This window comes from Eptesicus fuscus, chromosome 16, assembly GCF_027574615.1.
Source record: "Eptesicus fuscus isolate TK198812 chromosome 16, DD_ASM_mEF_20220401, whole genome shotgun sequence".
NCBI classification, from domain to species: Eukaryota; Metazoa; Chordata; class Mammalia; order Chiroptera; family Vespertilionidae; genus Eptesicus; species Eptesicus fuscus.
Window position 1 is genome coordinate 27,716,395 of NC_072488.1, and position 18,717 is coordinate 27,735,111.

Sequence of the window (18,717 nt, forward strand, 5' to 3'; positions counted from 1 at the left end):
TGCCCTACATTTTAAAAAACAAAACAAAACACAAACACACACACACACAACAAATAAAAATGTAATATAATATCAGATACTTCAGGGTATACAATTCCTTTATAGTTTCCTTAAATACGAGTATCTCTTTACTGTTATGCTGCATTTTAGATCTCTATGATAAGGTCTGCAACTGTCCTGAAGAATGAATACTCTTTCAAATGGATTACATGCTAATAGAGTTATATTCTTATATTTTGTCCCCAAACTAATTAAACTAAATGAAAAGTCTTATTTTATTTTTTTCTGATCCTACCACAAATTTAGAAAGCAACCCTGTCCTGAGCAAAGTCAACTTGAAATCAAATATATATAATTTCAAAAGTGAACTCTGTGGTATATTCAGGATTTTCTTTGTTTCTATTTAAAATAATCAGGACCATCAGCTGGTCTTCATTAAAAATGCACTTAGCTAATAATGTTCACCTTTGGGAGGTGAGCAGGGAACATTACATAGCTATAGGTATTTCTAAAATTCCCTAAATCTACTATCCATCCTTTTTGGCTTTCGCACTTGAAATAAAAATCTCACCAACAACGAAAATGAGAACTTCACTAATTTTCACTCGCCAATGATGGTAGAAGCCCCCCATGGGTTATTAAGTCTGAGAGATGTGTGAACAAACATGATAATCAGCAAGTAAAGTGTATCATAAAATATACTGTGTTCATTTATTGTGACAACTGGGGTGTAATTATACTAGGAAATGTGCTGCACTTTAGTCAGTGAAAGTAATAAAATCTGAATGCCAGGAGACCTTTCTCTGGTCTGTGCTATTACACTACTTCTGAAGAGAAGGTGAACAACCTAAAAACACGGGAGGAATGTTGGCTGTCATAGATTAGCGAAGTGGGGGTTAGTCAGATACTCTTGTAGTCTAATAAACATAGCTTCTCTGTGTTTTCCTCATTACTTGTGGGTATGGAACCAAAGAAAATTTTCCTCCATTCCTGGGTAATTACCATGCCTAAATTTGTGTGGATAACTTATGCCATTCATCTCCCTTGCTCCCCCTCATTAAAGAAATAAGAAGAAAAAAAAAGCCATTGTCTTGGAAGTGCCTCTAACAAGTTCCAACTAGAGAAGCAGGAGAAATTTTACAGGAAGATAAGGAGACAAAGGGACCCTGGCGATGACAGTGTCACAGGAGGGTATGTAGGTGCAGTGATTGAAGCATTCATGCAGGTCACTAGGAAAAGTGAAAGGAACATAAGGAGCATATAATTTCAGATTAGGAAACCCTGGGCTTCCCAGAGTCAACTGCTGTTTGGGAAAGTGTAGTTAATTGAATTTTATGACACTTTTTATGAAAATTAAAATGCATATCTTTTACTACCCTAATAGTTTTATTGCTACTGTGAGATTTATGCGCGGTGATATACCAAAGAAAAAGCATATGCAACAACTCATTGAAGAGCACCAAAGTGGATTACTACGGTTTCCTTTTGTGCTTTGGCAGCCGACAATCACGATCATAATTACAGGATTGGAGCCACCTGCCAACTCAATGAACAGAACCTCATGGCTCCACATAAAATAGAAGCAATTCTAACATTAAAAAGAAAATGAGTGTTAAATCAGAGAGACCTGCAGGCGCAGCCCAGGGAAAGCTGGGTATTTATTTTTTCCTGAGCACCAAATGACTGACTTTTATATTATCCCATTTACTGGCCCAGAAAGAAGCAGTGTCTGCCAAGACCTTTCTGGTTAAGCTAGACAATCCAATGAAAATTTGCATCTCTGGTTGCTTGGGAGAGGCCTGGTGAATTGACAATTCTTATGGGCACGGTAAATCCTCGATTATAGATTGCATAGCTTAATTCTTTATAATGCATTACAGCAGGAAACAAGGACTGGCCTCACTTTGATAAAACTGTTGCCTTGGCATGTGTTTAGCCTGCAGCACCACCAGACATGACCAAAAGTCAATGTGATATAAAAATAGTGATGTCAGAAAGGTCAATCTCTACTAAATTTTTCAAATTGTGACTTCTGGTTTACTAAAGGAGTTAACCTAGACATGAAAAAAATGTCAACATTTTGCTCTGAATTCTTCTCAGTTTTGCTTTCTAAGAGAAGTCTTCCCTCAGTTTCTAAAGTAAACCTAGTCATTCCTTTCTCTGCCCTACTTACACATTTCTATTAGAGCGGAACTTCTCACACTTCAGTGTGCACATCTATCACCTGGGATCTTTTTAAATGCAAATTCTGATTCAGTAGGTGTGTAGGGGGTGGGGAGGTTTGTGAGTTTGTATCTCTAAATGGACTTGCAGGTGCTTCCAGTCCTCAGAACACACTTTGTAAAGCAAGAATTAAAAGCACTTCTTAAATTATAATGATCTGTCCACATAGCAGCCAATTCCTCTCATCCATGAGCTCCCTAAAAGCAAAGGCTAGGGCAGTGCTGCAGTAGATGCCCATGATAGAAGGCTTACAGTTTTGAGGCACAGTAAGGATCTTACCATATGTATATCACCTCTAATTCTCAAAACAATCCTCCAAGATCTGTAATCATGTTCCCATTTTACAATGAAGACGTCTAGTCTCAGATACATTAATCGATTTGGCCTTGACCACAAAGGGTACCATGTGACAATCAGAATGCTATCTGGATCTGTTTGCCTCCAAATCTGTCATCTTGCCACTGTACCCACAGCCTCCTCTTGTTTTTCTGTACACATAGAGCCTAGGAGAGCACCTAGGGATACAAAGGCATTCAATAGATGTGCTTGGATCTGTGACTGCTTTATCATTAGATTCTCATTTGCTCCTATTATCTCCTTTGTGTGGATGCCCTCCCTGCTTCTCTCCACCCAATTAATGTTCAACTTACTCCCATCACTTCCACTTAGCCAGCCCCCTCTACGGGGCTTGTCCTCCTTCTGAATTCACATACAGCAATTGTGTTCACCCCACCATCAGCACTTAAACTGCTAGATACCTTATTAACAATATATTTGACTCACTCTGCAATTATTTATTGAGTCCTGACCTACTAAGCACCAGGCTGTGGTAAGCATCCTATATAATAAAAGGCAAATATGCAAATCAACCAAACAGCGGAACGACTAGTTGCTATGATGCACACTGACCACCAGGGGGCAGACGCTCAATGCAGGAGCTGCCCCCTGGTGGTCAGTGTGCTCCCACAGGGGGAGTATTGCTCAGCCAGAAGCCTGGCTCATGGCTGGCGAGAGCGCAGCGATGATGGCGGGAGCCTCTCCTGCCTCCACAGCAGTCGTACATCCCCTGAGGGCTCCCAGACTGTGAGAGGGCAAAGGCCAGGCTGAGGGACCCTCCCCCATTCATTAATTTCATGCACTGAGCCTCTAGTATGTAATAGGTCAGGAGACAACATGGACAAAACTACTGCTTCCCTGTGTCTTGGGAACCATTCCCCCAACTAAAATGGGGCAAGGACCCATTCATTTCACTTTCCATAGTCCTCATAGTGTTATGTACATAGTATTCACAATTAATAATAGTCTCAGATTTGAATAATTTATCATGCAAATATGTCCCTAATGCACAGGAAAGTCTTAAGCACCAGCCCTTCCCATTTTCCCACAAGTGATCTTAGAAGGTGGAATGACATGTTCATACTGTTTCTCATTTCCCACCAGCAGTGTTTTAGGCCAGAAGCAGAGGTAGTAGAGAATCATATACAGTTACAAGTGTCAGCCAGAGGGATAGAATTCTCTCAAATTAAATCATAGTTTCCAGGCAAAAGAGAAAGACCTAAAGTTGCAACTGCAGGTGGAATAGGCAACTTCAGGAAGGGTTAACTTCACTGCCAAGATGATCCTTCTCCCCTTACACACCAGAACTATAGACCAGAAATCTGCTAATTAGAAAAAATATATCATGCTTATCATCTCATGAAATTCTTTTCAACAAAATCTCAAATTTGCAGTATCTTAGAGAAACTTATATTTCCCTGGGTATTTCAAAATGTTCCATATTTGGTGTCATAAAAAGCATCAATTTTCAAAGTCTATACATTCCCTGAAGGTATACAGAGTCTGTCTTTCTGGAAGATGTAGCCTTTGTAAAGTTCCAATAGATGTGCATGCATTCGTATGTATTAGTATATGCATTCGTATGTATTAGTATCGAATGCAGGTCACATGCATTCGTATGTATTAGTATCGAATGCAGGCCTATCGATGAGTGATTTAAATGGGGAAGTATATTTGTTCTCTATCAGTTCATGCTCATCATTACAATTTCTTATATTGAAGAAATCTGCACATATTAGTTCATCTTGTGTTATGTTCTAAAACACTTAAAGCGGAAGTAAAGGGTGCACAGGAATCCTCTCAATTTGACTGTTTTATTCAATATTGAAAGACTGCATAATGCAATCTGCAGACCATGAAATTTTAAGTTAGACAAGCCTAAATTCTTATCATGTTAACATGGGAATACTTCTTCAGCTCATAGGCACCTCTTGTAAAATAGATGTCAAGACTTCTTATGCAAGGATGAGAAGAAATTATTTTAATTAAAAAAACCCAGAATATAGTATATGTTTAATTAGTAGTTGAATTCTTGATAATGTTAAAAATTATACTCCCCTCATTACTGTTTTTTTTAAATCACCAAAATGCATTTATTTAAGTACCAAAAATAATTACATTTAGCATTTAACTAAGCAAGTATACACATATGAGCCCAGGCACCAGTGAAAATTTCAGCTTAAAACAGATTTTATATAAATAAATATCTGAAAGGAGCTATAAATAAATAGCTATACAAACATGAAAGAAACAAATAGCTGAAGCCTTTGCCTTGTGTTTCAGGATTAATTCAAAGTTTTCTCTCACAAAACAGGAGGACATCCCATTAATCAGATTTCCTTTTCCAAGTTCTTCCTTTTTATAGGCCTTGGCAGGAAAGGTCTTCGGCTAAAATATAGTTTAAGATTAGTGCAGTGTGACTGAGCTGTAGGCTGCATCCTAGAAGAGCCTTAAACAGGAGTAAAAATAGGTCTGAGGGTTGAGGAAAAAGGAGAGAAAGAACACAGTGACAATGAATCACAGGCTCTCTGAGATCTAGGGACCTTAAACATGAAGCAAACCAAGTCTTTCATTTTATAACTAGTGCCCCAGTGCATGGATTTGTGCACATCGAAAGGAAATTAACTAGAAGGTGGCCGGCAGGGTGGGGACTAGGCGAAACAGGCTGGACACGCCCTGGAGCCAACCTCCCGCAGTCCCTCCCTGGCGTCTGCTGAGTGAATGCGAGGTCCCTCCAGCAGATGGGGTCCCTCGCCTGGCCTGTGGGGATCGGGCCCAAACCAAGGGGTCCCGGGACATGAGAGGGCACTCTGCAAAGTTGCTGTCATACATGGTGTGGAAAGCAAATACAAGTGTGCAGTAAACCAGATTCGGGGCTGATAGTGCCCCAGCAACAACATAACCCAAAGCTGAAGGTGGAATTGTACGGCCCTGCAAGGAATCGAGCTCCCTCCTCTCTGATTCTGGGGTGCATCACCCAAGAACCACTGTTGCCAAGTCATGGCAGCTCCTGCGTTGAGCGTCTTTCCCTTGGTGGTCAGTGCCCATCATAGCAACCAGTTGGATGGTCAGACACTTAGCATATTGACCTTTTATGTATATAGATGAGGAAACTGAGGCCCACAAAACTCAAGCAACTTGCTCAAGGTGACATACTAAGATCCTGGCTAAAGAACTGTCACATATGGATCATTTTATGTTAGTAAAACAAATAAATATGAAGATCTTACTAGACATAGGATATTTGCTCACGAACAGGGAATTGTATCTGGGGAATTCCTAGTGAATAGGGATCACATTTATTTAGCAAGTGGTAAAAGCAGATAAAGATGTAAAATGTCATAGACAATGAAAAAGGATGCCATGTTAAGAATATACTGTCTCATATGAATGGCATTTTTGACAGTGCTTCAGTTGACTTGAGTATCTTTGGGTTAAAATTCATTTGCAGATGTAATACTTTATTTCCTAACCTACAGCAATTATCAGAGTTATTGCAAAGAACCCCAAAGAATAAGTATAGAGGGATATGCATTCGGAATTATTCACTTTCCTCATATTGCAACAGACATTTTGCCTTGAACTAGATTTTTCACAGCATGAATAGTGTGAATGGGAACTTTTCAAACATTCTCATGACTGCCAGCCAATGGAGGAGGCTGATAATCAAAATGAAAATGTGTGTTATTCTTTCAAATCACCATGTAAGACACATCCAAGATTGTATCAAACTGTCTCATAAATCTAATCATACTCTCTTAGAAAAATTCTTTAGAAAGAATGTCAATTTTTGTTATCTGGAGAGCAGAGAATTAAGAAGATGATGTTAGAGATAATCTAATCTAACAGTTCCCAATCTTAGGTGAGTATCAAGATAATCTGGAGGCTCTCGGAATACAGGTTTCTGGGCCCTATCCATCAGTTGTTAACTCAGGAGGCTCTGGAATGTGAGAACATGCATTTCTAACAAATCTGCATATTGTTTTGGTACTATTGGTCCAAAAATAATATTCTGGGAACCATTGATTTACTCCAGCCCCTTTACTGTACTACCTCTTTAAAAAAAATTATATATATATATATATATATATATATATATATATATATATATGTGTGTGTGTGTGTGTGTGTGTGTGTGTGTGTGTGTGTATATATATATATATATATATATATATATATATATACATTTGTTGATTTCAGAGTGGAAGGGAAAGGGAGAGAGATAGAAACATCAATAATGAGAATCATTGATCAGCTACCTCTTGCACGCCCCACACTGGGGATTGAGCCTGAAACCTGGGCATTGCTCTGACTGGGAATGGAACTGTGACCTCCTAGTTCATAGGTCAAAACTCAAACACTGAGCCAATCAGCTGGGCTTTCTTTTTTTTTTAATTTAGACTAATTCTAGTGTTCTTAGAATTTACATTTTAAGCTTTTTTTCTCAACCCCTCTACAACCAAGCAAGTTCTATTTCTGATGCTGTCACTGTGGACTGGGAAGACTGATTGTGGTTTAGGTGGAATGGAATGTAGTAAATATTCATCATCCTATTAAGCTGATATTAGGCAAATTCTCCTATAATACTGAACCAGAGCAATTAGTCTAAGTGAGCCTTTTTCACTTGGCATTTGTATATGCAACTGAACCATCTTCATCATATTTTCTATGGAAAGGAAAAACACCAAAGATTATTACTAATTCCATTTATATAAGATCAATCTGGCTCTACCAGAGCTGTTGCAAAGGTGACATTTAGAGAGTTGGTCAAGAATATGTTATTACAAGTGATATGTTGTTATAAGCAAAATTGCAAGAAAGCTTATGTTAGTGCTAGAAAAATACCCCAGCGTTGGGTAAAGCTTAGCTAAAAAAGATCAAATAGGCTGTGTAGCATCTCATAATAATGTCATTATTCTTGCAGGTATCAGCTAATTAATGAGAAAAAAGTAAATTAAACAAAAACAGTCATCTTGAAACAACTTAAGGTCCCAGAATTTGTTAAATTTAATGAGTTAATATACAAAGCAGGACTTCAGTAGGATTGGAAGAAAATAGGAAGTGATGCTTCTAATTCCACTGCCCATGGTATGTGTGCATGCACATACACATACTCACCCACATGCCCCCAGATAGACACACACATCTGTACTCACAGCACTTGGTTTCTAACTATATGAGATTAATTCCACAAGGGTCTTCACTATCAGGAATGAAGACAATGAAAATGTATTTACAGTAATGTGACAAAACATAACACATTACCCCTGCCAGTGGTTATATAACAAGTGGATATTTTCTTAATAGAACTATAGGGGCACACACATCAGTTAGCTTGTGAATTATGAACTGGGTAATTAGAATGTGTCAGTGTAGGTTCACCAATGTAACAAATGTACCACTCTGGTGAGAGATGTTGATAGTGGGGGAGGCGATGCCTGTGTGGGGACATGGGACATATGGAAAATCTCTGTACCTTCCTTTTAATGTGCTATGAACCTAAAGCTGATCTAAAAATATATAGTCTTAAGAAAACACCAATCTTAAAATATTACTGAGCATTTAATATGTGCTAGACACTGTGAGAAATAATACCAACAAATAGAATGGAATGGAAATATAGTCACACATAAAAAGACACCTGTCAGACAGTAAATGTTTAGAGATTCAGAAGCAGAAGAAATCACCCATGAACCGAGGATTATTCTGCTCTGAGTGAATTAATTTGAGCTGGGTCATCCCCATGGGCTGAATTTTCTTAGGCAGAGTGGAAGGCAGAGAGAGGAGGACAATCCGGAGGAGGGAATCGTTGAGCAGAGATGAAGGCATAGAGAGCATTCAGCGACTACACCAGTGGCTCTCTGTCCATGTCTGGATCAAAGAGTTGATGCCTGAGCATATGGGAAATAAAGCACGTTGTGGGGTTGTGTTTTTTGGGCAAGACTGTGGAGAATCTTAAATATGGAATGAAAGAATGCAGAGATGCCAGGGAAATAAATGTCAGTTGAACCTACTGACCACTGAACCTACTGACAACACTAGGAAAGGAAATATTGGGGTCCGGGAGAGAAGATTTTCCAGGTGACCTTAAAACCATGAATGTGAGCTGGTACTGCAGAGCTACTCCATTTGGGTTTACACTACTATAACTTTCAAGGACTCAGCTAAAAAATAAAAAGTATAATTGTGGCCATCATACAGCTTGTTGACAGTGAATTTCAGAAGAGAGGTCGCATTCACAACTCGGGCACCATCCTCTCAAACGGCACTCCATAGATCAATTTTAGTTTCAGGAGATTTCATTTTAAGAACCTTAGTTTTTTATCTTTGGCACTTCAACAACATTGAAGACGTTTCCAGGTTTTGATTTACAGAAATATTATCACTGTCAATAAAAGGAATGTGCCCGACATACTAAAATCCAATTTAATTACTTCCGTGATGTCTCCTGCGGCTGAAAGAAATGCTAGTTTAACACTTTTTCTGTTTTCAATTTAGTAAAATGAAGCACTTGCCCTGATTGGGACCTGAAAAAGCAGATTTATAACTGATGTCATGGAAGTTGGACCCCCAGTGTCAGCAACATGGTCTTATTGTGAGGATAGTGATTACATGAATCCTGATCCTCAGTCCAGATTCCACAAAGTCTGGCAGTTGAGAGAACCTCAAGGATTTGACATGGAATCTGGCTGGGATATTTATGTATCGTGTCATGACCTGGAGATGCTTTGCAAACGTAGCCGAAGGCCTGCTTTGAACCAACACCATTTCTGTGTTATCATTGCCCTGAGCTGCTGGAATCCAGATGAGCTCTTGAAAGCTTCTCAACAGGAGATGCCAAGCACCAAAATATACACTCACCCATGCGAGTAAAGAAACCTAGCAAAATATATTCTTTACATACCACTATATATTCCATCTGTTTCTCTCCCTAAAGGGTCATATGTTATCTTACCTAATAATAGACAAACATGTAAATTGACAGTACTTTCGCTACGCCCATAGCCAATCAGACTGACTATGAAAATTAACCCAAAAAAGATGGCGGTTAATTTGCATACAGAGGCGCCCAGCGTCTGTGTCCTAGGAACATCCTGGCACCCAGGTCACTGTGAGGTAAGGCCTGGTGTAGGAGTGGACCCGCTGCGATCGATCCCAGGGAGCTGGGGCTCCTGAAAGCGGACACCCTGCAATCGATCACAGGGAGCTGGGGCTCCGCTCCTGCACAAGGCCGAAAGCGGACCCCTGCAATCAATCGCAAGGAGCTGGGGCTCCACTCCTACTCCAGGATAAATCCAGAGGCTTTCAGCCTGGGGCAGGAGCGGACCCCCTGCAATTGATCGCCTGGGCACGAGTGGACCCCTTGTAATTGATGGCAGGGAGCTGGGGCTCCACTTCTGCCCTAGAGGCTTTGGGCCTGGGCAGGCTTGGGCAGGGGTGGAGCCCGCGATCAGAGGGAGCTGGAGGGGCCCTGGCCAGGCCTAAAGCTTCAGCCAGAGGCTTTAGGCCTGGGCAGGGTCCAGCCCACGATTGGTGTGAACTACAGAGGAAACACCTTTTCTGACTGCACATTGCCTAAGCTTCCTGTATGCCACTGGTAATATTCTTAGTAACTTGGGTAATAAGAATCCAAAAAGGTGATCTAGGGCTTTTCCACCACACTTCTGGAGAAAAAAACGAAGGTCCTCTGCTGGAGGGCTAAGAAATGTCATATCCTGCCCTAGCCGGTCTGACTCAGTGGATAATGCCTCAGCCTGCCGACAGCAGGGTCTGGGTTCGATTCTGATCAAGGGCATGTACCTAGGTTGCAGGCTCCTCCCTGGCTGGGGCCCAGATCAGGGCTCATGCAGGAGGCAACCAATCAAAGTGTTCCTCTCACTTTGATGTTTCTCTCTGTCTTTCCCTTTCTCTTCCACATTCTCTAAAAGTCAATGGAAACATATCCTCAGGTGAGGATAAAAAAAAAAATAAAGAAATGCATATCCTATGAAAGACACATCTTGAAAATGCCTAAAGAAAGTTGTCATTTTTTCTTGGTGAAGGGACTAGAGTCCATGTTGATGAAAACACCTTGGTGGCTGTGGTGACTGGCAGTGGCTGCAGCAGCAGGGTGATGGGGCTGGTGCCTTCCTCTGATCAGCCTGGTTGCCTCCAACAAAGGGAGGCCAGACTGCGGCTCAGGCCTGCTTCCCATGGGGATCAGGCCTAAGCCATCAGTAGGACATCCCCTGAGGGCTCCCACTATGTGAGAGGGGTCAGGATGGGCTGAGGGACCCCCACCCCACCCCGAGTGCACGAATTTCGTGCACCAGGCCCCTAGTAGATTTATAAGAAGCATTCACACCTACACGAACAGTCTCCACTGTCTCTGTGACATGTAGCCTCCTCCTTGTTCGCGACCCACTTTTTTTTTTTTTTAACATCTTTCTATGTCAGCTCATCCTTTTAAGAAACTTGTTTCATGCCAAAATCATTTCAAGTTAAGAAATGCCTTTGTACCTTCCTATCTCAACAAATCCTGGGGAGATTAAGCCACAGGCTCCATAGGCCATTTTCTGAAATGTGTGAGATTTTAGTAGATTATTAGGGTCATTAAAATCATACACTCCATAATACCCAGAGCCAACAGCTCACCCTTGCACTTTTTGCTGCTACCAGAATGTTACCAGAGAAGTAAGCTGCCAAGGAGATCATAATTCCTCCCTATAAGAGAACCCGACACTTTTTAATTGCTACAGTAAATTTTGTTAAAGACTCAGAATCCTTTATTCAGGGAAGGAAGAAGGATCACTGGGCAAGGTGCATTTTCTTCACAATAATTTTTTTCTTTATGAACAGAATTATTCCTAATGCAAGCACAACGTTATTTTTATCATGACCTTTTTCTGGACTCTGCACATTTCTCCAGAGCTTTCTTTCCCTTCCCTACACCCTTACTATTAATCTCATAGTGACTTTTCATGATCTGGCTTGATGCACTGTCTGTGTCTTCCAAAAACCTTCAAAGACCACACTGCTAACCTCTCACTTCATTTATTTTCCCTTTCTACATTAACATTGTAGAGAGAGAAAACTGAGATGTAATCAACATAATGAAATACTTGGTACACATTCATTGGTCACACAATTCTGAATCTTAGCAGCTCATGTCCCCTAAGACCCATTGTGAATCTGACTCAAGCAAGAGAACCTTGGGAAATATCTCTGCCTGATTTCATGATGAAATATTAAATTATTGTTTTTGAGCAACCTAGGCTGTCATAGAAAAATCACAGAAAATTCCCATCTCTCTTTCATAATCAGTATGACTTTTTAAGAGAACTGGAAGTTAATGACAGCCGCCTTAGACAGCCATAAATTTTTCACTCATCTTTAGACATGGCAACTGAGCAGTTGAGGGGTAGAGCATGTTTCATGCAACCTACAGTTTAAAATTAAATATAACAATCAAGAGTCAGATGAGGATGGGGAAAAGATCCACAATGCTAAATGCTAGTCATTACTAACTTCTAGGGAATTTTGTAGCACGGGGATTTCAATAACACTGAAAATGAATCTATCCCTTTGTGAGAGAAATTGTGCCTGCAAATAAGAATATAGGCTTGAAATTAGGCAGACATACATTCAAAATCACTCTGTGCCAATCACTAGTTCATTTCAGCTCTAAGAAGTTATATAAACAATCCATGCCTCAAGATCCTCACTTGTAAATTGAAAATAATATTTTTGAAGACTGACAAGGTAAGATGTATAATATATAAATAGCATGCACATAGTACCTGCTAATTATGTGATTAGCATTAAAATATGGTGTTATTTACATAAAAATAATTTGCAGTTCTTATGCACTAGCTAGGCATATCCACAGCAACAAAGTTATATTTCTTTTAAAAAATCCTCATGATGATCTCATTCCATACAGTTGGAGAATTGACATGTTACTCTCTTTACATATCTTCTTGATTAGTAAATGGCTAATAAATTATATATTGTTTAAACGTATTTAATCATACAAGATTCTGAGAATTCACCATGATTAATTTTCACTTTGTTCACAAGAGATCCCAGTGAATGAATTCTGGAGAAGTAAAACCCACTTAAAAAGTAAAAGCAACCCTAAAAGCCTCAAGTTTCAACAATTTGCACCACACATTCAGGCACTCTCCCCTCCCATGCCCCTGCACCCCTGCCCCTTATGGTAACAGACACTGTTGAAGCTGAACTATAATTTGGAACACAACATTTCTATACTGATGTAATGTGACAATGTTATTATGTTTGCTTTTTTCCATATGATCATAGCCATATTCATCTTCCCCAACCTGATATTAAATTAATTAATATAGTTACATTCTATTCTGGACCAATGGGTAAAAGCAGAAAACGATTATTGGAGCATATGGTTTGATGATGATGGTGAGGTGTGTGTGGTGTGTCTCTCTCTCTGTGTGTGTGTGTGTGTGTGTGTGTGTATACGCAAACATGTATAAGTGATAGGTAGACTTTATATAAGGAATGTAAACTCTCAGACCTGGCACATAGCAAGCACTCAATAAGTGATTACATCCAAAAGAAAGTTCACAAATAGCTATAATATGTAGAAAGTACAAAAACTGTTTCTCTTTTAAAGGAGGGAAAGGTAAAGCTCAGCTCAGAAGACCAGCGAAGCTTCCAGTTTAAGTAGACTGGAAATGAAGATATAATTCTTTAAGCAGATAGAGTGAAAGGAATGTATTCCAGGTGAAAGGAATGTATTCCAGGTAGAATGAGTGCATCCTCCAAGAGAAGACATTAGCATAGGCAATGGGGAGGAGAATGGGAAAGTGCCATGTTGTTCAGAAAGCCACAGGTAAGATAATTGACAGTAACATGTCGCATGGACAAGGTCCTGCAATAGATAAAGATGAAAATGAAAGCTGGGGTCAGACCATGGAGGTTCATGAACTCCGAATTGATGAATTTTGGAGAGTGTTGTTGGCCACTGAGGTGTACTAGAAATCCTTATACTAGTATAAGATTCATTCACCTAGTCCACTTTGATTGCGTGAGCTACTATGATCAGCACTTACATGCAACACGATATGCAAAAACACTGAGCTTATGAGCCAAAAAGATAAAGAATATTGTCTCTGAAAGAAGCAAATAGTCTTACAGGGAGATAAGACCAAACATAAATAACTAAAAAGTAGAGAGTGATGGCTGATAAAACAGCATTAATAAAACCCCATAGAATTCAGAGGAAGAAAATATTGTCTCTAGTCAGGAGAACCAGGAAGAGTGGATGATATGTCAAGTAGGAAGAACAGGAAGTAAGAACTGGTATAGAGGCATGGGGTGAACTGGAGGAGGGAGGAATAAGAAGTGAAAAACTCAAACTACAGATTACTACAATAACCAGAAAAAATAATATTGGGTACCTAAACTATGGCATCGATATGAAAGAATTGAGGAATTCAGTACACTACACTCACACTTGTGCACAGACCCATACACACTCACAGCAAATGTTTTTGTCAACAAGTGGGTCATTTAGATGGCAATTTTCCAGGGAAGAAAGGATTTCACAAACAGTTTTCTTTAGAGGTAGGTTTTTCCATCATTTGCCTAAATGCCTCTTTTTCTGAAAGATTCCTTTAAGTTCATTAATTAGTATGATTTATCCAAGATTACACTTACAAGCTACAAAGTATTCCCATCTTCCCATTGTAAATTATATCTTCAGGCTAACATAAATAAAATGTTCTAGTTATTCTTACCACTCTATGAAACTTATCAGAGAGATGACATTTAGGTCTATTGGGGAATGTGGGGGGAGCGGATCTCTTTTGCAATATGGTGCGTTTTTGTTCTTTCCTCTTTTGAAAAGTTTTATGTCTATTTTCCTTTTTTGTTTGTTTTCTATGCAGTTGAAGGCTGCAGTCACCGAATTTATGAATAAATACCTAAGTTGATTTTTTAAGTCAATCTCTATACAGAAAAAGTTTTTAAAATTCCAGGAATCACACTAATTCTACTTGTGCATCTTATAGAGAAACAGAATGAGAGAAAAGGCTGATTTTGATCAATTTAAAACGTAAAGAAAATGTGTCATGCTACTTTTAGTGCCGTATCAATTGCACATCCTTAAGTTTATAGTTACTACTGTACTTTCTACAAATTACAGTTCATACGAAAATAAGATTTGCTTTTAAATATTGATTTGTACCTCCATATCCTCACTACCAAAACTCCCAAGTACAAACCAAGAAACTCTTTCACATTTCCAGAAAACCCACTAAGAGGTAATGATTTAATCAAAATGCATGTATTCTGAGAACCCTCCAAGTAATTTTCATGCTGATTTGTGCACGAGGCATATCAGGAGACACAGTTATTGGATGACATTTACCTTATTTACAAGAAAATAACAAATAGTCTTATCATTGTCATCACCACTACTATCACCCAGAGCTGCAGTCAAATAATTTTCTGTAAAAATGATTTGAAGACAGCATGATACTTAAAGTAGGATCTCGATGTTCCTTTGGGAAATGTCTAGCAAATAGATACAGAAAATTATATTCTTCCTACTTAACCGGTATATGAGAATACACAATCTGACACAATCAAATGGCAACTGTTTTATAAAACATATAAACTAGATTAAGCAAAGTTTGGCAATGAAAGTTCTTTAGCAAAATGAAAAACATTTTCATGCACAAAGCTCTCTCAGCTAGCACATGTGATCACATATCTGTCAGGATCAAACAAGCTTAAAACTTTGCCCTAATAAAAGCATAACAAATTATTAGTCTTCTGGTTGTCCTTCAGTATAAGTTTGTAATTTTCTATGGAAGTTACTATTCTGTGTACATATATACATATCTATATTAAAATCATCTATAAGTTATTTGTTTTGCTTTATGTACATATAAGTATTTACAGAATCTTATGTAAGGTTATTCACTTAACCCCAAATGAGGTGGCTTGTGTGATTGGATTTGTAGAAATACAGTGTTTGCAAATGTGTGCAAGTTTACTTGTAATTCTATGAAAGATGTCACTGGTAGAATGGAGACTAAATATTTCTCCATCTATGGTGGTGTGATCTTTACAAGTATCTTCCAGGTACTATTTTACTTTTCATTAATTGCTTGTTATACCTGCATTCAATATTTTGGATAGGAAACTTGAAGAGAGATGGTGAATTGTACACTATTGGTAGGCAACAACTCAGTTCAATGAAATATTAAATTTGACCCCATTTTCAACATTGTCATACATATTATCTATGGACATGAAGAGAGTCTCTAATAGAAAAAGGTCAAAATGAACATAGTCTTTCCTTAAATCCATTCTCAAGCCCAGCCTTCGCCTACCCCATCATCCTAGCTCAGTGGTCGGCAAACTCATTAGTCAACAGAGCCAAATATCAACAGTACAATGATTGAAATTTCTTTTTTGAGAGCCAAATTCTTTAAACTTAAACTTCTTCTAACGCCACTTCTTCAAAATAGACTCGCCCAGGCCGTGGTATTTTGTGGAAGAGCCACACTCAAGGGGCCAAAGAGCCGCATGTGGCTCGTGAGCCGCAGTTTGCCGACCACGGTCCTAGAGCTTTCCTTAAATATGGTAGCATTTACAAACATAAAGCAGGTACCTTATTTTACAACCAGGAAGCTTTGTCACAAATATTTTCAGTACAGAAATGCAATGTTTTGTAGGAAATGTTTTTATCGTTTTGATGAAATGCTATAAAGCATGATCTATTTTAACACTTAGAAATAGAACATCATTCTCTGTCCCAGTTAATTCAGTCTTAAAATCCTCACTGCAATCACACAGCTTAGACACTACCAGATATTCCACGATACAAGGTGAACACTGTGTTTCTTTGTCATGCTTATATTGTTAGACGAAAGGGGGAAACCCACAAGTGGCTAAAATATCAGGGAGAGTACTTCAAGGACAACATTTAAACACGTTTTTAAAGTAAAAGGTAGCTATAGGCTTGAATACAATAGAGAGTGGGAAAACCATAATGAGAACTGTCACCATTTACTAAAATTACAGCCCTCAGGATGTAACCTTACAAAATTAAACATTACTTTATATAAAGCAATATGAAGTCTCTTCCAAAAAACCAGGGTGAACTGTCACATATAGGACATAAAAACATTATTTTCAACAAGGTGACCATTAGCAATTCAGAACAAGGGACAACAGTGGAAAACCAAAGAATCACCATCATCAGCCTGACAGGTAGCTTATAGCATCCTTGATTAATACTTTAGTATTTAAGTAGTTCTTTTCTGTAGAAACAACTGCTTCACCTGCTTAGGACTGTGTAGCTTACAGACACTATGAAGAGTCCCCATTTGAGAGCCTGGACATCAAACTGTCACAAAGATGAGTATCAGTCCACGTGCGCACGGGTACTTACGGTCATTGCAGAGCGGGCCACTGAAGGAAGTCATGCTGCAGTCACAGCTGAAGCCATCCCACTGCTGCAGGCACACGCCTTGATTGGAACACGAGTCCTCTTGGCAGGTTGTGCTGGGCCCTGTAACACGATCCAAAAGAAACTTGGTTTCCTATTTAAAAATCCCAAAGTGCTTAATACACGAGCTAGGTCACATATAGTAGTTGCCAACACCTCAAAGTATATGACCAAAGCAGTTTTGAAAGTTCTAGTTCACACACCTGAATTAGAAACAGAGAAGCTGTAATATGAATGTTTTCTGAAGTTTCAAGTGCAGGACAAAAATACATTATAATAGTAAATGAAACCAACAAATAGTAAAAACAAGCACAAAGCTTCCAGTATGATTTAGGCATCATCCATAATTCTCTATCCCCATTTGAATTTCAGAAAAATGCATGGATCTCCTTAACTTTTCACCAATGAATAGAGACACCATGAAAAATAGAGATTATAACTTCATGAAATTGAGAGAAGATTGGCAAAGTAACTGAAGAGAGGTATGCAAAAATGTCCTAGGGCTTCTAGAAGTTTCCCTGCACAAACTATGGATAAAGTTATGATTGTTGGGTGTTTCAGATAGGTATGTTGGCAAGTATCAATTCACATGCTTTGACAATTTCATGCAATTAAATTTAAATGAATAACTCTGTATAAATGACATGCCCCATTTTAACATACAAGTGAAAAGAATGCTATTCTATTTCTAAAGAATCAGAACTAGAACACTGAAAAACAAAGAACTAAAAGAAGGATGATAAAAGCACTAAAGGTAACCACTATACAAACATAGTCAAGACTGAAAGCCTTTATGCAAACTATGCTACAGAATGAGGTTTCTTGCACAATGTGCAAAAAAGGAGAAAAATTAAATCTGAACCCAAACAACAGTTACTGCAAAAATGTTTAAAAAAATGTTATTTGGTGGTTTCCACTCTGTATTATGGGGTTTCAGTCTTGTTTTGTACACACAGGGCTATCTACCTTGCAAGTCAGCTTTCATCAATGCAACTTTGTCAGCAAAATAAAAAAAAAAAGCAAAATATATTAAATGTTAGTAAGCAATACTGAAATGGGGCAAACACAGGAGAACGTTCAGATTCAGAAAGCATGCTGCTATAAAGGGGAGAGAGAAATGCTATGTAAAGCAAATAAATTCATACGAACAGCCATAAATCTTAAGCCAAAAATAAGAAAGCGGCAATTCATTAGAATTTTCCTATATATGTGTGTGTGTACATATATAAAAAGATTAATTGAGCTGATGACATGAAATGAAGGAAAGTTAAAAGGGCTTCTGTAGTTTTTCCTCTCTTGGATAGATATGAGCACATTACCGAAGTGACCTGACTGCATTGTAGAACCTCAATACTAAGAACTAACTTAGGGAAGGTTGAAAATGGAATACTAGCCAACTAAATAACTGTAGAATAAAAATTTAAAGTATTCCGTAGTAAACACAATTATATAGTTTTTATGAAAATGTCAAAATAGACACCAGTAATTGGGGTAACTGCTTTAGTGAGTGAGAATTATCTAAAATTAGCCTTTATATAAGTTCATGTTTTTGTAAAATATCCATTTAAACATGATCCTTACAACAGATTTCTATTATGGTTTTCTTAAAGGTATTCTTCATAGAAAGTTATTAAATTTAGCCTAACCTACGTGAATTTTCACAACCATAATATTGTAAA

The 18,717-nt window shown here is 38.5% G+C and overlaps 1 protein-coding gene across 19 annotated transcripts in view; it reads right to left on the reverse strand.

Moving 5' to 3' along the window:
* NRXN1 (neurexin 1) overlaps positions 1-18,717 on the reverse strand; it is a 999,171-nt gene that overhangs the window by 461,538 nt on the left and 518,916 nt on the right. For 17 of the 19 annotated variants that reach the window (XM_028139955.2, XM_028139954.2, XM_028139952.2 and 14 more), the window contains one exon: positions 16,982-17,101. In XM_028139955.2, the coding sequence (XP_027995756.1) occupies positions 16,982-17,101 (120 nt within the window). Of the gene's footprint in view, positions 1-16,981; positions 17,102-18,004; positions 18,032-18,717 lie in introns of all 19 variants that reach the window. The other 2 variants (XM_028139934.2, XM_028139929.2) reach the window with 1 other exon arrangement.